The sequence below is a fragment of the Maniola hyperantus genome, chromosome 9 (genome assembly GCF_902806685.2).
Source record: "Maniola hyperantus chromosome 9, iAphHyp1.2, whole genome shotgun sequence".
NCBI classification, from domain to species: Eukaryota; Metazoa; Arthropoda; class Insecta; order Lepidoptera; family Nymphalidae; genus Maniola; species Maniola hyperantus.
The window spans coordinates 1,083,252-1,106,143 of NC_048544.1; the positions used below are offsets into that span (position 1 = coordinate 1,083,252).

General features: G+C 40.9%; 1 protein-coding gene and 1 non-coding gene across 2 annotated transcripts; one reads left to right on the top strand and one right to left on the bottom strand.

Annotated features, from left to right (window-relative positions):
- The first annotated feature begins 5,639 nt into the window (after positions 1 to 5,639).
- On the top strand, positions 5,640 to 6,110 carry LOC138402741 (uncharacterized). Its single transcript, XM_069500607.1, has one exon. It carries the CDS (start codon positions 5,640 to 5,642, stop codon positions 6,108 to 6,110), a length of 471 nt encoding a protein of 156 aa, XP_069356708.1.
- An 11,641-nt stretch (positions 6,111 to 17,751) lies between these two features.
- Positions 17,752 to 17,824, bottom strand: TRNAK-CUU (transfer RNA lysine (anticodon CUU)). Its single transcript has one exon. It is a non-coding gene; the product is annotated as a tRNA-Lys (tRNA).
- Between the last annotated feature and the right edge of the window lie 5,068 nt (positions 17,825 to 22,892).

Genomic DNA, 22,892 nt, shown 5'->3' on the forward strand with positions numbered 1-22,892 from the left:
GAATACCTTTTGCATTTGGTTACAATTTTAGTTTTCGTTGAAATAGTGTTTAACTGTCGTTTTGTTTGTGTTTGTGAATGTGCGTGATGGATTTTCCGCCTAGGCGTGGTTAAAATTACCCCCAGCGTTGAAGGTAGGTGTAAAAATAAATTATATATTTCTCTGGTACTAATTACGTCTTAGTTTTAAAGTACTTGATATACCTACATCCTACTCTATGGTACTTGTTGTTACATTATTCAATATAATAGGTATATCAACATATTTACATGTATCACTAGATTTAAATAATGATCTCACAAGAATGTACCTATTTTATAAATTCTGTAAGATTAGTTGGAGATTCCTAGTTGAATTATCATTATCATCACCATGATCAACCTATCGCCGGCCCACTACTGAGAACAGGTCTCAGGGGACAGGGGGTTTGATCCCAAGAACTCCTAACTTTTCAGAGTTATGTGCGTTAAAGTAATTACGGTATGCAGCGGAAAATAATGTACATCAACCTTTACAAAGAGATAGCTGTTTTGTAGAGCATTGTGTCTGTCGTTGAGACCGACAAAATGTCAGCATTGTCTGTCGTTGAGACCAACAAAACGTCACAGGTATGAGTGACAGAGACAACGCTCTACAAAGCAGAAATGTCATTCTAAAAGCTGATGTACATTATTTTCTGCTGTGTACTGTAAATATAACTTGCTTTAACGGTGAAGGAATCATCGTGAGGAAACCTGCTAACCTGAGAGTCCTCCATAATGTTCTCAAAGGTGTGTGAAGTCTGCCAATCTGCACATGGCCAGCGTGGTAAACTATCAAAACCCTTCTCACTTGAGAGGAGAGCCGTGCTCTGTAGTGAGCCGGTCATGGGTTGATGATGATGAGGACTAAAATAGAAAGTGCTTAATTAGTCCGATGTTCGTCATCAACCGATAGACGTCCACTGCTGGACATACGTCTCTTGTAGGGACTTCCACACGCCACGGTCTTGCGCCGCCTGAATCCAGCGGCTCCCTGCGACTCGTCTGATGTCGTCAGTCCACCTAGAAGGGGTCTTCCAACGCTGCGTCTTCCGGTGCGAGGTCGCCATTCCAGCACCTTGGGACCCCAACGTCTATCGGTTTTACGAACTATGTGCCCTGCCCATTGCCACTTCAGCTTCGCAACCCGTCAGATGTTAATCAAAAGCAACTGGAACAGTGAATGAAAGTTTGCAAAAATCTCTGTTAATTAAATTAACCCGACCTGACCTAGTTGATCTAGTGTTTGCCTTCAAGTGGGCTAATTTTGAACTTTGTTTGCTGAACCAGTTAATTTCATCTGTTTTCTTGTTAGGACAATTTTCACAGTGTATTTAAATAGCTCAGCGGGTTGCGAAGCTGAAGTGGCAATGGGCAGGGCACATAGTCCGGAAAACCGATGGAGATCCCAAGGTGCTGGAATGACGACTTCGCACCGGAAGGCGCAGCGTTGGAAGACCCCTCACTAGGTGGGGACGAAATCCGATGAGTCGCAGGGTGCCGCTGGATTCAGGCGGCGCAAGACTGTGGCGTGTGAACTGTGAAAGTCCCTACAAGAGACCTATGTCCAGCAGTGAACGTCTATCAGTTGATGATGATGATGATTTAAAAAGAAACAAGAATTCTGCTTGCTTAAGTTTGATTTATGATAATGATGATTAATACCTGGCTGAGTTTGTTGATGGGCTTCTTCTCAGACCAGGGCGCGTTTGGAATCCTCGTAGCTCTAGCTCTAAAAGGACAAACCAACAAATAAACACACTATCGCATTTATAATGAGGGTCCTGATATTTCGACAAACGGGTCGTGGTCACGACGGGACTGCAGTGCTGCGAGAGATGAAGTTCGAACTGTCATGGACAGTAACGAACTACCCTCTTCCTTTTTCTTTTTGCTAGAATTTCACGAGTTGTCCGGCAAAATTAATCGTAGTATGTACCCATTATCTACATTTAATTTTTTTTTATAGCCATTAGCCATATTAAATGACTAATATTCCCCCTTTCCTCTCTAACTAAGCGTCAGGCTTGTGCTAGGAGTAGGTACGACAATAGTGCAACGGGCGGGGTTTGAACCGTCGACCTTTCGGTTTTCAACCGGTTGAGCTATTGAAATACCTATGTCGTTAAACCACGAAATAAGCTAAAAATCATTCATCTATGAGTTGATACTAGTGATGATTAATACCCACTGCCAAAGGGCCTGCTTATCTAAGCATTACAATTGAGGACAATTAGTGTAAGTGGCGCTGATTAACGAGACCCACATTGCGTCATGCATAATCACAATGTGTAGGTAATCATATCGCATACTCTTTGCATTCTTTCCCCATGAGGATTATCCAGATCGAATAGTTACTTTCGGTTAGATATCTTCCAAACTGTGAAGCTTAGAACTGAGCAGAAATTCCGACAAAGGGCTATCGCTTTCCTATTTGTACAGCACATTATACCGCAGTTAGCGGCATTACCTTCCATTTGTTCCCAACAATGCTATCTATTCATTGAAATGAAGCTCGCCTACGTGATAGTATTGCAAAGCGCTGCCGTACATGACACCGGTAGCGGGACGTGGAATACATGAGCGTTTTACTCGCTATAATCAATGCACCAATTGATTAATATGATCTATAAGATGTTACTCGCTTGGCGAGTTATTATAGTGAATCGTAGGTATACAATGAACCAAAAGCTTTTTTGCTGTAATCCGCTGAAACAGGTCGAATCTGTATGATGCAACCCACCCTCCCACTGCTAACCATGCAGGAAAAGCAGCCACTCGGCAAGCAATACGCACCACCACCACGCAGCACCACACAAATCCCAAAACACACTCGACGCACGTTTCGCCCCGACACCGGAGCATCCTCAGGAGATGTAGACCTTACAATGCACAATTGCAAATTGTGGTTCCTCTGATGCTGCTAATGTTCAAGGGCAACCCGACCCGCCTGCTCGTTTGCTTGCTCATCTTCTTCTAGAATATAAAAATGAATCACTAAATGCGTTGCTCATCGCAAATCTCGAGAACAGCTGAACCGATTTCGCTACTTGTTTTTTTTATAATATTCCTAAGTACGAAGATTGTCCTTACGGAGAGAAAAATTTAAAAAATTTGAATCGACTGTTAAGCGGAACGAAGTTCGCCAGGGCAGCTAGTTTTATATAAAAAAAACGTGGGCGCAAAGTTGCCTGTCTACCGATATTCTAAAGGTCTTTTCGAACTGGTTCCACCTTCACCTTTCTATTCCTTGGCGGTTCGTTAAGAGAAAGATGTGGAAGGAACCAGGTTTAAAAATTCTTGGACACGTATTAGTAAACTAGGTCTCGTGAATGTTTTAATGAATTTTTAACAATTAAATGTGAAATGATTCACTAGGCGTCCGGCCGCGGACAGAAGGACAGGTTTCACTCGCGCGCTTTCGACTTTCCTGCTGTTTACACATGCGTGCCGTGGCCGACGGGCCCAGATTCTATTTCAGGGCAAAGTTATTCTAAACGTACCTTCACAGCTGTGATTTTTGGAAAAGGTTTGCAAATTGCGCATTTTTAGCAGTGAAAGAAAGGCCTACTCTAGGATTTAAGGGCGGCGGTGTTGCCGGTGAGCCGCTGGATTCAAGGGGCGCGGCGCGGCGCAAGACCGTGGCGTGTGGAAGTACATAATATAAGAGACCTATGTACAGCAGTGGACGTCTATCGGTTGATGATGATGATGATGATGCATTTGTTGAAACTAGAACCTCAGTAAGTAACGTTTCAACAAATGCATCATCATCATCATCAACCAATAGACATCCACTGCTGGACATAGGTCCCTTGTAGGAACTACACCACACGCCACGGTCTTGCGCTTCCTGAATCCAGCGGCTCCCTGCGACTAGTCTGATGTCGTCCGTCCACCTAGTGCGGGTCTTCCAACGTTGCGTCTTCCGGTGCGAGGTCCCCATTCCAGCACCTTGGCACCCCAACATCTATCGGTTGTACGAACTATGTGCCCTGCCCATTGCCACTTCAGCTTCGCAACCCGTTGAGCTATGTCGGTTACTCTAGTTCTCCTACGGATCTCCTCATTTCTGATTTGATCACGTAGAGAAAATCCAGGCATAGCTCTCTCTCTCTATCGCGCGCTGAGTGACTCTGAGCTTTCTTATGAGGCCCATAGATGCACTTTGAAGCAAATAAATAACTATTTTATTATTTTCCACAATGCTTAGAATCATGAATATTACATTACATAAGCACCTAAGTAAATGCATGAAATATGAACTGATTAGGTAAACTTCAGTTTACAAAATCTTAGTCACTTTTACCCAGTGTAACATTAACACACAGCTTGCCTAACAATAAAATATAAAATCTAGAAATAAAACCGAACCAAGGTCACAGCGATATCTGACCCCAGAAGCCGGTGAAATCACTGCGTCAAATGATAAGGGATTTTGTGCCGTATTCATATAACAATAAGAATTGTGTTATAGTACGGGACACCTGATCTTTAGATTAACCGCAATGTGGTTCGATATAAAATTACCAGCTCAGTATTTTATAGTAAACTAGCTTAAGCTCGCGACTTCGTCCGCGTGGACTACACAAATTTCAAACCCCTATTTCACCCCCTTATGAGTTGAATTTTCAAAAATCCTTTCTCAGCGGACACCTACGTCGTAATAGCTATCTGCATGCCAAATTTCAGCCCGATCCGTCCAGTAGTTTGAGCTGTGCGTTGATAGATCAGTCAGTCAGTCAGTCAGTCACCTTTTCCTTTTATATATTTAGACTAGCTAATGTCCGCGACTTCGTTCGCGTGGAAATAGGTTTTTTATAAATCTCTTGATTTTCTTGACTCTTTGATTTTCCGGAATAAAATGAAGCTTATGTGTCTATCTCCATTCCAAATTTCAGCCAAATCCGTCTTTTTGCGTGAAAGAGTAACCTACAAACACACACACACACATACAAACTTTCGCCTTAATAGAAATAGTGTCAGATGAGGAAAAGTTATCTAGTTATTTTTACTACTTGCATCATCATCATCATCATCATCATCATCATCTGATAGATATCCACTGAAATAGATAGGTCTTTTGTAGAGTCTTTCACGGCACATGCCACGGTATTGCGCCGCCGCCATCCAGCGACTCCCTGCGACTTGCTTGTTGTCGTCTGTTCACCTAGTTGGGAGGCTTCCAACGGCATCTATACGGCATCGTACCGGAACGCTAAATTGCTTGGCGGCACGGTTTTGCCGGTTGTAACTAGCCACGTTTGAAGCCTCCCACCAGACCAGACCAGAAATTTAAAAATTATTAAATTCCAAACCCCTTCCGGGAATCGAACCCGGGACCTCCCACTAATAAGAACACAGTGTTTACCACTGCGCCAGGTAGGTCGTCTTCCATCCATCTAGTGCTGCGCTTTCTAGTCCCAGGTTGCCATTCTAGCACCTTGGGACTCTAAAGTCTTCGGTTTCTAGAACTATGTGCTCTGGCTCATTGCCACTTCAGCCCCTCAACTCGCTGAGCTATGTAAGTTATTCTGGTTCTCCTACGAATCTCCTCATTTCTCATTTGATTACACAGAAACTTCAAGCATGGCTCTCTCTCTCCATCGCCAACGCGTTATGCGTACCCCAAACTATGACTATACCCAGTACGCGAGAGGTCGAGATGGTAATCAGGGTATGAGACGGGGAGATGCCCCGCACACCCGCGACTTGGAAATATGGCACACGAGGAATCATGGGAAAGTAGACCGCTGGCTACCACAAGCACTCAGCGGCCACGGGGTGTTCAACACCTACCTCTTCGCAATAGGGAAAGCGCCTACTGAAAATTGCTACTTTTGCGGAGAGGAAGACACCCGGAGACACGCGATTTTTGAGTATCCCGCGTGCGCAAATCTTAGAAAAGCAGCACAGGGAGCAAGTAACAGTGTCGACGCCAAAAATCTTGTAGCCCGTATGGTGTCAAGCGAGGATGAGTGGCACAGATACGGTCAGATGCTGATGGCCATAATGATGAGAAGGGAAGACAGAGAAAAGCAAGAAAAAAAGGAGAGAGAGCAACCAGAGGGTCAGCACGAAGTAATGTAATACGGTTCCGTGCTGATCTCGCAGAGGGGGAGGTCTTTTAGTCCGTGCGAGTCGGACATACCTGTCGATAGACAGAAGTCCGTTAGGGATTTTTCCTGCTCCTAGAAAAAAACCCGCACAGTGCACAGCTTGCCCTCACCGGGCTAGCGTGGGGGCTGTGCGGTTGAGCGGGGCGTTTCCACCCTGATTGCCTTCTCGACCTGTCGCGTATTAAAGCTACCTACTTAAATCTACTACTTAAATATTTGGAGCAACCTACGTAGAAAGGAAAGTTGATTAGATAACTACGTATGTACTCAACATACTCAAATTATAAAGCTATGATGGAAATGTTACGAAATGCCTTCTCGTGCAAAATGAAAATTAATAGGTTATAGGCGGGTTAAGTTAGGGTTAACCCACACCCACACTCAATGCTATACCATGCTCTACTAAAAATATACCTACTTTATAGAAGCCACAGCATGTGCCAAATAATAATTTATTCTTTGTAATATTATATCTTCATTTCTATATATATATGTATAAATGAATCGCTGAATGTGTTGCTGATCGCAAATCTCGAGAACAGTTGAATTGATTTCGCTAATTCTTTTTTTATAATATTCCTTGAAGTACGAGGACTGTTAGGCGGTACGAAGTTCGCCGGGTCAGCTAGTTTGCATTAAAGATGTTGAAATACTTACATAAATAAATATGAAATACTTACATAAATAAATATTACATAAATAAGTCTTCAGATAGAAGTCCCTTCAAGAGACCTATGTCCAGCAGTGGCCGTCTGTCAGTTGATAATACGTGACTATGATGAATCTTAAGGTGACGCAGGACGCTCGACCGAAATTGGCAGCGCACGTGGGTAACATGTTTGCTTTTCACTTGACATTGTATGAGAAAGTTGAGAGGCACGATGATTTTCACCGAAATCTAGCGCGCGAAAAGGGTTTAGGAAAAGTATTTTTGAGAAAAAACTGCTGAATTTATGTTTGCAAAGTAAAGTTATTTCAACTAATGAATAAATAAACTACGTCTAATGATAAATTGTTTTAGAATTTTCATATCCCAAATCTTATTTATTTACGCCCAAAGTTGTCATTAATTTAGTGTTAAAATAGGAATCTTTTGAGCCTCGTAACTTTTAAATCAATATTTTTTTCAATGTTTTATATATCAATAAACCTAGATAATGACGAGATAAATCGATATAATTCTTAGTTTTGTGCGTACAATATCGAATATTGTTGTAATTTCCCTCCTACGTTTGTATGAAGAAAGCACCGAACTGAGTCCCCTTAAAGACAAATTTCGCTCAGCGTATAGTTTCGCGATAGTTTCGCTTCGCAAGTGTGTGAGGCCCATAAAATCGGAGCCGACATCAAAGGTCAAATGACTCATGCCGGCAACACACCCCTTTTGTTACAGTTATGGATTGAGTAGGCATGTTACACTGCCTCCCCTATTGTCCTGAATTGGGGTAAACCAAGTGTCAGCTTGATTTATAACTCTTCTACGAGGTCCAATGAGCAAGTGATCATAACTGGTAAGTATAGTACGCGACAGGTTGAAGTAGCAATCGGGGAGGGAACGCCCCGATTGCTAACCCGGTGCGGATACCCGCAGGAGGGAAGGAGGAGGAGGGGAGGTAGGCTTTGAGGTTAGGAGGTTGATAATTTCGTTGTATGTCTGTCTGTCAAGAAACTTACAGGGTACTTCCCGTTGGCCTAGAATCATGAAATATGGCAGATAGCTTTTATAGCAGACATAAGAGAAAAATCTGGAAACCGTGAAATTGTGGTTACATCACACAAAAAAAATTAAAACGTGTTCATGAACTAATAATTAGTAGGTATTTTCAATTATAATAGTAAGATAACTATATCAAGTGGGGTATCATAATGAAAGGGCTTTACCTGTGCATTCTAAAACAGATTTTTATTTATTTTTATATGCATCATAGTTTTTGATTTATATCGTAGAAAATGTCGAAAAAATACCCGAGCAAGGAACCCTCGATGCGCGAATCTGACTCGCACTTGGCCGGTTTTTTATCGTTATTTAAGTACCTACCAAAGCGGAGATTAGCATGTTTCAATGTCATCATCAAATCATCGCTTATCGTCAGATAAGGTGCAATCGAGCAAAAATTCCGATCAAAAGAATTACATGAAGCCTGCATTAGGTATCTTGATTCTGATTCGATTTGATAAGAAGATAACTTTACACCTATTAAATAAGTGTAGTTATATCGATCAGATTCATAAATCACTTTCTCTTCATCTTTCTAATTCTTTGAACATTACGCAAGAATCTCTATTAACTATTCCGTAACACTAAGGTCGAAATTTGTGAATTATTTCTGTGTGGTCTGTTTCAAAATCATCATTGTTTAACGACCTCCCTGGTGCAGTGGCGTTGTTGTCTTATTAGTAGGAGGTCCCGGGTTCAACTCCCGCCAAGGATTTGGAATTTTATCATTTCTAAATTTCTGGTCTGGTCTGGTGGGAGATTTCGGACGTGGCTAGTTACCACCCTACCGGCAAAGCCGTGCCGCCAAGCGATTTAGCGTTCCGGTAGAATTCAAAGACGTGGTGTGGACTTAGTAAAAACTGCCATACCCTTCCAAGTTATCTCTTATCCATCGCATCCATCTTAGATTGCATCATCACTTACCACCAGGTGAGATTGCATTCAAGGGCTAACTTGTATCTGAATTTAAAGAAAAAAACAGGCCAAGTGCGAGTCAGGCTCGCGCACCGAGGGTTCCGTGGTGCAGTCGCATTTTTTCGACATTTTGCACGATAAATCAAAAACTATGATTCATAAAAATAAATAAAAATCTGTTTTAGAATCCACACGTGAAGCCCTTTCATATGATACCCCACTTGATATTGATCATGTAGAGATGTACCAAGCATATTATATAGCTCTCTCCATCGCGCTGAGTCTGCCTTGTTAGTTATACTACTTTGTTATATGAATTTTTCTAAGAGCCGTGAGTGAGAGATAAAATGCATAGAACCATCATGGCTCCTCGTAAAGAGTAATATCCATTATGACGATAAAATGTTTAGTATACACATCAAAATGATGTACCCTTGACCTATTTGAGCCAGCTCTGCCGCAATGCGCAACATCTAACATGATTGATGTCTTTTTGATGGTAAATCGCTGTAAACAATGATGGATCTGCAATATTAAAATATATACCGATACCTACTTAATAAGATTACAAAGTATGTAGAAATATACACTAATAATTTGAATAATAATACGAATTCTTCTTTATTGCTGAAATACAAAAAAAAACGGCTTTTTTCCTTTTACTTGTTCTATACTAACCTGCCTTCATGATTCTAAGTCAGCGAGAAGTACCCTATAGGTTTTGATTCCCTTGACCGATCTTGACAGACAGACAGACAATGAAGTGATCCTATAAAGGTTTCTTTTTTCTCGATACGGAACCCTAAAAAGTACCTATATATTATATTATTTAACGTATATGACATATGTATAGTACGGCTTTATCCATTATTGTGTTTGCGCGGGCCCTAATACCGTTGAATCTATTGTGGCGTCTCCCGTGCATTCACGGCAAGATAACAAGATCTCAAAGATAACTTTGTCTCGAGTCCCAAAGAAAGGGCGACCGGATTTCCATTGGAAAGCTCTGCTTCATTGAGCTCCGCGCAACAACGATGCGGATTCAATGTGAAGGATCTGCGCTCTTGGCACGTGAAACGGGCCCTCATTTGTACACGAACAACTAGTGTTGCCAACATTCAGAAATCGGGACAGTTTCGGGACGTAGTTTCTGCGAGTTTTTCGCTCGTGTTAGCATACGCGTTTACACGTGCGGTACATTTTGCGCTTCAATAAACTGGACGCGCGTGTACGTGAAGGAGAACCAGAGTAACCGACATAGCCCATTGGGTGGCGAAGCTGAAGTGGCAATGGGCAGGGCACATAGTTCAAAAAACCGATAGACGTTGGGGTTCCAAGGTGCTGGAATGGCGACCTCGCACCGAAAAGCGCAGCGTTGGAAGACTCCTCACTAGGTGGACGGATGACATCAGGCGAATCGCAGGGAACCGCCGAATTCAGGCGGGCGCAAGACCGCGGCGTGTCTCTCAAAGAGAGCCTCCATGTCCAGCAGTGGACATCTTTCGGTTGATGATAATAATGATGATGACGTGTACGTGCTCATTGCGACGTGAGTCGAACCACTGCAGCAGGCAGTAGCAATATGGATTAGTCTCTGTCGTGGCTCATAAAGGGCGACCGGATTTCCATTGGAAAGCTCACCTTCATTGAGCTCCGCGCAACAACGATGCGGATTCAATGGAAGGATCTCGGCTCTTGGCACGTGAAACGGGCCCTCATTTGTACGCGAACATCTAGTGTTAGGGACAGTAACCAAAAATTCACGATATTCGGATTTTTTCCTTTACTTATGCTATTAGACCTACCTAGTACGGTCTACCTGCCAAATTTCATGATTCTAGATCAACGGGAAGTAGGTATCCACCCTATAAGGTTTTGATTCCTTTGTCTTGACACTCAGACAACAAAGTGATGCTATAAGGGTCCCAAATTATTTTTGAGGTACGGAACTTTAAGGGACTTTAAGTTCTGTTATGTTTTCTCAAAACATCCCGGGGCAGAAGTGAAAGTCCCGCTTGAATAAACCGGGACGCTCGGGCATCCCTATCGCACTCAGATCACAATGTCGTTTCGCATTGCGCAAAACGGGATATAGGTCAAGGGTCCGGTGCGACAATGAAACATACCTACCTACTTATTTCTGTAATTTATGTCGAGGAAAAGCTGGGTGCTATTCAGATTGTTGCACCTGGAATCTAAATAATATAAAAGGAAAAGGTAACTGACTGACTGACTGACTGATCTATCAACGCACAGCTAAAACTACTGGACGGATCGGGCTGAAATTTGGCATGCAGATAGCTATTATGACGTAGGCATCCGGTGAGAAAGTATTTTTGAAAATTCAACCTCTAAGAGGGTGAAATAGGGGTTTGAAATTTGTGTAGTCCACGCGGACGAAGTCGCGGGCATCAGCTAGTAATTTATACAAGTCTCAGGCTGAGATCTATAGAGCGCACTTTGACTTTGCTCAGACTTAAGATTGAGTTAAAACTAGACAGATTTATGTGAGAGATATATAGCTCTGTCTCGTTTTAACTAAACATAAGTAACGATTAAGCGACTCTGAGTACGGCTGTATGTCAGAGTGCGCTCTATATATCTCACCCTTAGAATTTTTATGGTGTTTGTAATCTGAGAATTGGTCTGATAAACGTTTTTAGGGTTCCGTACCTCAGAAAAAGGAACCCTTATGGGATTACTTAGTTGACTCTCTTCGTCGTGTATATCAAGAAAACCTATTGGCTACTTTCCGTTGACCTTAAATCTTGTAAATAGGTAGGTAGGTAGGGTATTATAGCACAAGTATTATTAATTGTTTAGTTAAGTAGTTAGTTAAGTTCTTTTTATTTGTCTAGATATTTTGCAAATGCTGTGTACACATTTTATAGATACATTTATCAGCCTGTGTTTGTCTTTAAGTGTCGTAGTTTGTGTTAAATTAATGTATTGTGTGTGTTCCTAATAAATAAAATAAAAATAAAAAGTAAAAGGGAAAACCCGAAAACAGTGAATTTGTGTGAAGTGCCCTATAGGTTTTCTTGACAGACAGACAGACAACGAAGTGATCCTATAAGGGTTCCTTTTTTCCTTTTGAGGTACGGAACCCTAAAAACAAACTACAAAGCTTAATTTCGGGGTGTAGAAGTAGATACTCTAGGTGTACCTAGGTAGCTCTTCTTTTTGTTTTTTTTAATTCAATTAAACTTTAACAAGTATTTTTGAATCGTCAGATGCATCTACCAGTGGTTCGAAATGCCTTTCCTCCGTTCTTTTCGATTTTTTTTCCCAACAATCAGCCTTTTTAAGTCCGGAGACGTAAAACTCTTTGTCTGATTTGACTGTGGAATATGTAAATTGAGTTAAAAATGGATGTTGGAGTAAACTACCTAGGTCCTAGACGAAGTCTAGAGTATATGGTTGACAATTATATAGAGGGTTAAAAATAATGGGAGGAAATAATGCGGGTTGCAGACCGAAAACTAAGCTATTCCAAAGCTAAGCTAGGGAAGCTAGGCTAAGCCAAACTAAGCTAAGATAGAAATAAATGGCGTGCACACAAAGAGCTAAGCCAAAGCTCAGTTAGTGTTGCGGAGTTCAATTAGACGGACGTCAGTCGCTTGCTATGAATATAATCGATGAAGAAAGTTCCGATGATGAATACGTTACACATAGAAAAAGAAGATTAATACTGACTTATTATTATTATTATATAAGAAAACGACATTCTAGACCTTGGATATGTCAACACATTGAATCTCCGCACGCAAGTGGAGAGTTTAGAACTTTATTTTACGAATTAGATGATGAACATTTTCAGTTATATTATCGTGTTACAAGAGTTCAGTTTTATGATTTGTTATCATTGATTATCGGAGATATTACTAAACAAGATACTAACTATCGGAAGGCTATAACCCCAGAAGAAAGATTAGCTATTTGTTGCTAAATTGCTCCATATTCGCTACGAAACGACCGTGCGTACGACAAAGGACACTGGACAGCACTGGCGAAGGATGTGCGAAGGGCGTGCGGGGAAGGCGGGAGGGACATAGCTTAGCTCGCGTAGCTGCGAATCGGCATACACAACTAACATAACTTCGCATATTTTAGTTAGCTCACATAGCTTAGTTCACATAGTTTGCGGTCTGCACACAAGTATGGAAAACTGCGTCAGCTATGCGAGCTAAGCTAAACTAACTTAGCTTAGCTCTTGGTCTGCAACCCGCTTAATATATTTTTCAGTCATAAAACAGTCTGAGTCAGCGCTGTGATGTTCAGACATCGCGGAGTTCGGCGAAATGCTATTAGGGGGAGACTGGTTATCCTGAAACTATCTCAGTCATTCGTGCATTTCCGGGTAGTTAGGTACAGTTGGGGAGAAAACGGATTGATGTGATTTTTTGCATGGGTATGCAAAAAATCACGTCAATCCGTTGCACCGTTGCGACGTGATTAAAGGACAAACCAACAAACAAACACACGGTTTCGCTTGCTGCCAGTGACGAAATTTGTGATACGTATGTTCTCTCAGTACTGAAGCGACTGTTTAATGCCATCTTGTAGCGACACTTTGCAGTTATCGAAACTACTTTCAAAGGCCCATATTACAATGAAGCTCTTTGAACGAGAAATGACATTATTTGCTTTTTACTATATTTTTTATAATTTTTTAGTGTTTTACCTACACTACATTTTTGATATATTATTTAAAATTATTTAGTAATTTCCTTGAAGTGTAGGTAAAACACTAAAAAATTATAAAAAATACAAACAAACACACTTTCGCATTTATAATAAGGGTACTGATTTTCACGGACTCGGATCGAATGAATGTGTAACCGCTCAGGGTTTTGCTAGAGACAACTCTTTGTCACGTAATGACAACCAATCCTCACTAATAAAACTAAAGTAGGTACTTACTATAAAAGTCTTTTGTGTAGTACAGTCTGGAGTCTAGACACTAGTCTAGGTATTTATATTTGAAACATTTTTGTGTGCGACTGTCCCGCGCCACGGTGTCGCGACTCCCGCCTAGACGAGTGACGTCAGCCTTTACCCCCATGGGATAACAGCCAAGTGGAGGTAAATACCCCATGGATAAACGCCGAGTGCGATCGATATGGATGGAGCAGGTATTTTGTGTGAATATTTAAATTGTCTTGGATCCATGTCATCACTGGCAACACGCACTGTTCGAAGACTTTGGTCTTCAAGCACTGAGGAATTTTGGACAAGAAGACATCTCGAAGCTTTCTGAACGCTGCCCAACCGAGTTGAATTCGGCGGTTGAACTCTTTCTCAAAATTGGACCTACCCAACTGGATTGTGTCCTAGGTATATATATATACTCGTCTACAATTTCGAGTGCAGACTGCAGAGCTCTCAACGATTACTGAGTAGCTATCTGCATGCCAAATTTTAGCCCGATCAGTCCAGTAGTTTTAGCTGTGCGTTGATAGATCAGTCAGTGAGCTTTTCGTTTTAAAATATTATATTCCGAGTTTGTAAAATTGGAGTTTATATATATCTGGGTAATTTTGATCACAGATTCCCAAAGTTCCTTAATAACATAATATGTTACTTATTAAGTAAAATAATAGAATAATTCTTACATAATTGTTTCTATTGGGTATTTGTGGTGTGTACATAATAATATTATAATGCTGTAACTTTACGTGTTTTTATTTAAAAAAAAAACCGTGGTCATATTATAAGAGTTGCAACCCTCTAGGGTTACACTACAGTAAGAAAAAAACGTGATAGTTGAGGAATTAGGTTAGAATTCTACTAATATATTGTAAGTACCTACTTAATCTTGACGATCTCCCTGGCGTAGTGGTAAGCGCTGTCAGAGGCGTCTCTAGCCCTTGTGGCGCCCTTGTGAAACCAGTACCCTGGCGCCCTCTAGTCTAAGCAGGGTCAAATGGAATAGGTACTAACAGTTATATTTTCAAACGGAAATTCGGATGCAAATGGTGCAATTTTAAATGATGATTTTAAATGATGACGGCGTCGGCCATAACACGAGCGCAGGGTCTTTGAGAGCGCCGGCATCGACGCATCTTTGGAGGTGTCGCATTAGAGGGCGCTCGGCGCCCCCTTGGACCCGGCGCCCGTGTGCGCCGCACACCTTGCACCATAGGTAAAGACGCCTCTGAGCGCTGTGGTCTTATTAGTGGGAGGTCCCGGGTTCGATTCCTGGCAGGGATTAGGAATTTTATAGTTTCTAAATTTCTGGTCTGGTCTGGTGGGAGGCTTCGGCCGTGGCTAGTTACCACCCTACCAACAAAGCCGTGCCGCCAAGCGATTTGGCGTTCCGGTACGATGCCGTGTAGAAACCAAAGGGGCATGGGTTTATTAAAAAAACTGTCATACCCCTTCCAGGTTAGTCCGCTTCGATCTTAGACTGCATCGTAAAGTAACGCTAACTTGTATCTGAATAAAAAAAATCTGTTTTTGTTGCCTAATAAATAAAATAAGTAGAGTGAATCAGTCGATTCGCTGACAACATGTACCGAAGATTCAATATCACTACCCATATTATAAATGCTAAAGTGTGTTTGTTTGTTGGTTTGTCTTTCAATCACGTCGCAACGGATCGATTTTTTTGCACGGGTATAGTTTAAGTCCTGGAGAGTGACATAGGCTACTTTTTATTTCGGAAAATCAAAGAGTTTCCCACGGGATTTTTGAAAACCTAATTCCACGCGCACGAAGTCGCGGGCATCAGCTAGTTCATTTAATAAATTATTTATCTCTGCGAACGTGGACGCAACCGTATTTTAAGTTTAATTTAATTAATTTAAAATAACTTTATTGTTAATAGATTTACAGAGAGTAAGAATACAGGATACACTTAAAAAACAAAGGGCGACCTTATCACTAAAGTGATCTCTTCTTCTCTTCTGTGAAGTTTGTCACAAAACTTGCCAAAACTTAGGGTTTTTGTGTGTGCTGCTAAACCGTATGGTGTCCAACTGGTGGACTCGTCAATTGAGAAAAAAAAGCAAATATTGGTACCGATTTTGAGTACACCTAAATTTTAGAGTACTCGTATCCTCTTCTTACTAATGTAATATGAAAAGGACAGACAGAGTTTGAGAGTTTTAAATTTAATTCTTAGATGCTAGAACCCGTGATTTTAGCGCACAGTCGCGAGCCTACTGTTTAAAGTAGCGTGCACTATTTAGTCTTTAAATGTAAAATTCATAATCCGTCCTTTTTTAGCAATTTTTAAAAAGAAAAAGAGGCAGATGTTTAGAGAGAGACTAGAGAATCGGCGCCATTGTTTGAAAAATTGTTCCCAAGCATTGACCACATGGCAGAATGGCATACGAGCATACGTGTATCCAATTCGTAACTTTAAGCTGTTATGGTAAGGTTCTGTTTAGCTTGAAACAATTACTATTCATGCCCCAGTGAAATTTAAAAGTAGTACTAGCTGGCCCACCCTGCTTCGCTCGGGCCGAATTTCTGAAACTCAAAACCTACATGCGAAATCTCATGTTTCTAGAACCAGTGCACTGGTTTGAGCGGCACTACATTTATAATAACTAGGATAATACCTAACTACTAAGATATACGTTGCTATGCAAGTTAGTCAGTTTCTCCTTTTAGTATATCTATCCATACTAATGTGCTAATATCTTGCCTGACTGTCATATATTCACGCCTCATCCTTTTTATCGATTTTAGTGTTTGGGATAGAGATCAACATTCTGTAGGCTAGGTTCATTTTTTCACTGAATCATCATGATGATCAACCCATAGCCGGCTCACTGCAGAGCACGGGTCTCCTCTCAGAGTGAGAAGGATTTGTCCATAGTCTACCACGCTAGCCATGCGCGGATTGGTAGACTTCACACACCTTTGAGCACATTATGGAGAGCTCTCAAGCATGCAGGTTATCTCACGATGTTTTCCTTCACCGTTAAAGCACGTAATATTTAATTACTTAAAACGCATATATAACTCCGAAAAGTTAGAGGTCGCCCGGGATCGAACCCCCGACCTCTGATTAGAAGGCGGACGACCTAACCACTAGGCTATCACATCTCATTTCAGTGAATAGATCTACCTTTTTCAATGTTTCTAGAATTCAGTTTCATTGTAGCCCTTTAACTTGAAACTCGGTCCAAAACCTAAGTACCTACTTACATTTTCCCACCGCTTTTTCCTGTCGAATTTTTTAAATAAAAAAAAGCTTGTAAAAACCCTTGCGCTGGCGTGTGCGAAGTACGCTCGATAGAAAGGCACTCGACCTCCACTTATCTCTCAAAGTGCATCGCTTCACCAGACGCCGCGCCACCAGGTTTTACCAGTCAGCTTTTAAGAAAGGAACTTGCTTCATTGTGTGTGAACTATGAACATGCTTTGTTGTTCATTTTTAGGGTTCCGTACCTCAAAAGGAAAAACGGAACCCTTATAGGATCACTTTGTTGTCTGTCTGTCTGTCCGTCTGTCTGTCAAGAAACCTACAGGGTACTTCCCGTTGACCTAGAATCATGAAATTTGGCAGGTAGGTAGATCTTATAGCTGACATTTGGGGAAAAATCTGAAAACCGTGAATTTAGGGTTAGATCACACAAAAAAAATGAAATTGTGGCCATGAACTAATAGTGAGTGACTATATTATTATCAAGTGGGGTATCATATGAAAGGTCTTCACCTGTACATTCTAAAACAGACTTTTATTTATTTTTATGCATCATAGTTTTGGAATTATCGTGCAAAATGTCGAAAAAATACGACTGTAGTACGGAACCCTCATTGCGCGAGCCTGACTCGCACTTGGCCGGTTTTGAAGGTTACAGTCAACTCCTGCTTTATGCTTATTAACACTGTGGTATGGTAATAAGTTATTACTTATTACCTTACCACAGTGTTAATACTCAATTTTTAATTAAATAGGTCTCTATAATTCAAAAAGTGCGGCATGTTAAATTCTTGTTTGAAAAAAAAAGCCAAAAAAGTGTTTCGCCCAACGTGGGGCTCGAACCCACGACCCTGAGATTAAGAGTCTCATGCTCTACCGACTGAGCTAGCCGGGCAGTTGCGATGACCTTCCAATTATCCCTATGTCTTCATTTTGTATGTGAATGATGTTATGTAACAGTAGTCAGTAAACAATACATTATTTTTAGATAAAATAACTATAGTACATGTTTTGGCAGAGATAAGATATAGTTTGGGCTTTGGCACAGTTTATATATAAAGAAAGCTAAAATTATAACAAAAATGTTATCTACTAGCTGACCCGGCGAACTTCGTACCGCCTAACAGACGATTTTTTTTTACTTTATTTTTTTAATATGTACTTACAATTTTTTACATTTTTTCTCCGTAAAAACCAAACTCGTACTTCAAGGAATATTATAAAAAAGAATTAGCGAAATCGGTTCAGCTGTTCTCGAGATTTGCGATCAGTAGCACATTCAGTGATTCATTTTTATATATGTATAGAGATTTTCAAAAAATTAGAGATCACTGTGAAACTTGTAATAAGCTACCCGTGCGAAGCCGGGGCGCGTGGCCTAGTGTAATATATATTGCGTATTGTATAATATACTAGAATCGTTGGCGTGACGGATAGAATGCAGGTGGCAAAGTGAAAACTTTGATTCGGTACAGATGGCACAAAAAATTGTATCTATTAAAAATAAATAATTAATATTATTGTGTTTTTTGTTCCAGGTAATAATCAAATTGTTGTCAGTGCTTTTGGAATGTGGATTCTTTCGAGGTTACAGGTTTGATTTCTGTTCACGCTACAGAATAAGTTCATCATTATCTTCTATGTCAAAGTCAAACTCAAATTATTTATTCAGAATAGGTAAAATTTTACGCTTTCTGATTGTCAAATTTTTTATTTGTAAGATGATATAGTGGTGATAATTAATAGGTACTTAAAACTAAAGCTACGAGGGTTCCAAAACGCGCCCAGGGTCTGAGAAGAGCCCACAACAAACTCAAACTATGAAATATAAGTCATTGTCGCCGGCCCCTTATGTATTGGAAACGGGTCTCCTCTCAGATTGAGAAGGGTTTGGTCCAGGCACGCATTTCCATTATTAGTTTGTAACAGTGATGGGTTGATCATGATTTTTGACGGCAATCTCACCTGGTGGTAAGTGATGATGCAGTCTGAGATGGAAGCGGGCTAACCTGGAAGGATGGCAGTTTTTATTAAACACATGCCCCTTTGTTTTCCACACGGCATCGTACCGGAACGCTAAATCGCTTGGTGGTGGCTTTGCCGGTAGGGTGGTAAAGCCACGGCAAAAGCGTCCAGACTATAGCAGAAATTTAGAAATTATAAAATTCCAAACCTCTGCCAGGAATCGAACCCGGGACCTCGATGATGATGATGAATACTTGTCACCAACTATGTTTAAATAGTATGTTTCTGCTGACCATACAACATCTAACACCACCAGTTTACTTTGATCGCGTAAACAAATTAAACTAATACATAAACCAAGTTTACTTGTTGTCTACCAGTTAGTGGTTAGTTAACTAGCTGTTTTATCTGAATTTGATGTTTGTCTCGTCTTACCATACCTACAGTACGCGGTAGAAAGTAATGTACATCGACATTTAGAAGGAGATAGCAGATTTGTAGAGCGTTGTCCCTGTCATTGAGATCGACAAAACGTCACATAGGTAAGTATGAGTGACAGAGACAAGGCTCTACAAAGTCGAGATGTCATTCCAAAGGCCGATGTACATTACTTTAAAATGCCCAAAAATAATATAGCTACAAAAGGCTAATCTTAAATAATGCTCAACAGATTTTATTCAAATACTCACTAACGGATTAGATTAGAGTTTGTCAAAGAAGGTATAGGTTATTATTAATCGAATCGAAGCATGCTAAGTAAAAAAAAATATTTACATAACCTACCTTTATCGCCACGTCATATCGTCACGATTTTTTTTGATTTCTGGGGATTAAATTTATAAGGGTTGGTGGGAAAACCCATCGGCCACACGGCTAGTATGACATACCTACCTAAAGCATTATCCAAACCAGTAGGGCGATTGTCTAAAACCTGCATCAATCATTATTACAATCTCAATTGTTCTGATTGGCTGAATTTGTGCGATTCTTGTTGCAACAATGCATTGTAGCCAATAGTGAGCGAGCATTAACCAATCAGAGATGATTGCGATCGTGACATTGTAGCTGCCAAACAACCGCGGTAGGGCCACTGCTCGAGCAAAGCGACTGAAACGGGAACGTCAGCCGCACAGCGGTCGCCTCCCACGATATTTAATGGCGCCAGGCAACTTACGCGACTACTACGCTTGCTGCGGGGTGATTCGCTAATTCAGTTTCTAACACTGACAAGGGACACCCATAGTCTAAGTCGCAACCTCGAAAGCCCCTCGACTCCAACTCACTCGAGGGAGCCTCAAAAATAACTCTAACAAACCTCGAAATTGGTATTCTAATGATAGCCACCTCATTTGGCATTGGTTGGTTCTACATTGATGTTTCACTGAGTCATATCAAAATAATTTTTCGTAGAACATCTTCAATGGATTAAAAATAAATGACAAATAAGCTCGGGTGTGTCCCGCGCGGCGTTCAGGATGCGCAGGTGTGTTTTTGATTGGAATGCAGAAATCTTATCTCGGAACTCTAGAACTGTAACAATTGTGTCGACGCGGTCTGATAAGAAACAAGTTACACGTAATCTGCTCGAGATAAATATAAGGATTCACGTTAGGTGGATCTGGTTCTGCGAATTATGTAACGAATTATAATAAAATTACGAAAGCATATTATAATAAACACATAAATATAATATTATTATGCACATGATATTTGCGAGTCGCCGCAGCCTAGCGCTTTCCAGCGAGATTTAGTGCCGCTGCTCGTAATATTATCGCATAATGCTTATGAACAAGTTTGGCTAGGGTTGACTCTATCTCTCCTATATTCCTCTACTAGCTGATGCCCGCGACTTCGTCCGCGTGGAACTAGGTTTTTAAAAATCCCGTGGGAACTCTTCGATTTTCCGGGATAAAAATTAGCCTATGGCACTCTCCAGGTCTTTATGCAACATGCAACCCATGCAAAAAATCACGTGAATCCATTGCACTGTTGCGACGTGATTGAAGGAAAAACCAACCAACCAAAAACACACTTTCGCATTTATAATAAGGATACTGATTTTAATACAATGCTCAGTGACCTTAACAGAGCTTCTCAGCAGGTAGGCCTGAAAATGAACACGAGTAAGAGGAAAATCATGTCTAATGCTTATGTCCCGCCCCAACCAGTAATCGTTGGGCTCTCTGCACTCGAAATTGTAGACGAGTATGTTTACCTTGGACACACGATCCAGTTGGGTAGGTCCAATTTCAAGAAAGAGGTCAGCCGCCGAATCCAACTTAGCTGGACAGCATTCGGGAAGCTTTGAGATGTCTTCTTGTCCAAAATTCCTCAGTGCTTGAAGACCAAAGTCTTCGAACAGTGCGTGTTGCCAGTGATGACATATGGATCCGAGACATGGTCGCTAGTATAGGCTTCATAAGAAAGCTCAAAGTCACTCAGCGGGCGATGGAGAGAGCTATGCTTGAAGTTTTTCTACGTGATCAAATCAGAAATGAGGAGATCGTAGGAAAACCAGAGTAACTGACATAGCTCAATGGTTTGCGAAGCTGAAGCTTATCTACTTGAAAAATTGACGGACTTTCATACAAATTTTCACCGCTTTAACTCCTGTTTTATTGAAGACTTATTTCTTCATTATTAATTAAAATATATCTCCGTTTCAATTTGTCGTCTAGTGGGTGCCATTTTCTTTTTCATTATATTATAATCATTAAAATTGATCTAAGCATTTACATTCTAGAGCGTTACAAATAAACAAACATAATTGAAGACTCAGAAACACATAACCACTCTTTTGTTATGCAGTCGGGTTAAAATGGTCAACTTGTGAGGGGCATCCCTAATAGAAAGTGTTAGTTAGTTGTGCTAACTGCTAAGAGAAACCGTATTTTATATGCAAGCGTGAGTGATTCCAACTCGCACCTTAGGCGTGAAATGTTTTATTTACTCACAGATATTTAGGTCACTCACAGCAATAGCCGTTTTTTTTATCGATAACATGTTCACGCTTGACCACGATCTTATCTGGTGATAATCTTATCTCTAGATAATATTATTTACACATGCTTATGATAGAAAAACCCGTCACATGCAAGTCGGACTCGCACACAAAGGGTTCCGTACCATCGTACAAGATTTTAACTTTTCATTTTTTTAGGGTTCCGTACCTCAAAAGGGAAACCGGAAACTTTGTTGTCTGTCTGTCTGTCGGTCTGTCAAGAAACCTACAGGGTACTTCTCATTGACCTAGAATCATAAAATTTGGCAGGTAGGTAGGTCTTATAGCACAAGTAAAGGGAAAAGTCTGAAACCCGTGAATTTGTGATTACATCGATGTTTTTTTAATTAAAATGTGAGCTCTGACACACGGGCGGACAGGGGGACTGGATGAAACTCTAAACAAGGAACTTGTTTCGCTACGGAACCATAAAAAGAAGCTGCTCCTCGACTCCACTCTAATATACCTCTTCCTGAACTATGCTCTCTTGCAGTGGCGTGCACAGGGTTTGAAGCCAGGGCAGGCATTAGTTAGGTAGGAACCTGTTTACTGGCAGGTAATAATGTAAAATTTGCATTGAGCTATTACAACTGGGGTAAGCAGTGCATTTATGCCTCTATGACCTGCACGCCACTGCTCTCTTGATAGGTATGCGTCGAACCCCGCGTATAGTTCGCACTGAATCGTAACAAATATCTTGTGATAGAATTTTTTCATCACACTTGTTAGTAGATATAATGATTGTGCAGGAATGGTATGCTTATTGTGTATTGTATGGCGCCCGATGACTTGGCGTTGAGCGGTTTTTGTGACATTGGTATAACGGTAACCAGGTATTGTGAACCCGGAACGAAGGTTTTAAAGAAAAAATATTAACCAAGCATAATGATTAATATTCCCCTTTCCTCTCCAACTAAGCGTTAAGCTTGTGCTAGGAGTAGGTACGACAATAGTGCAACGGGCGGGGTTTGAACCGTCGACCTTTCGGTTTTCAGTC

What these genes read in the sequence shown, in the direction of transcription:
- LOC138402741 (XM_069500607.1), top strand. Translation starts at nt 5,640, where the DNA reads ATGCGTACCCCAAACTATGACTATACCCAGTACGCGAGAGGTCGAGAT.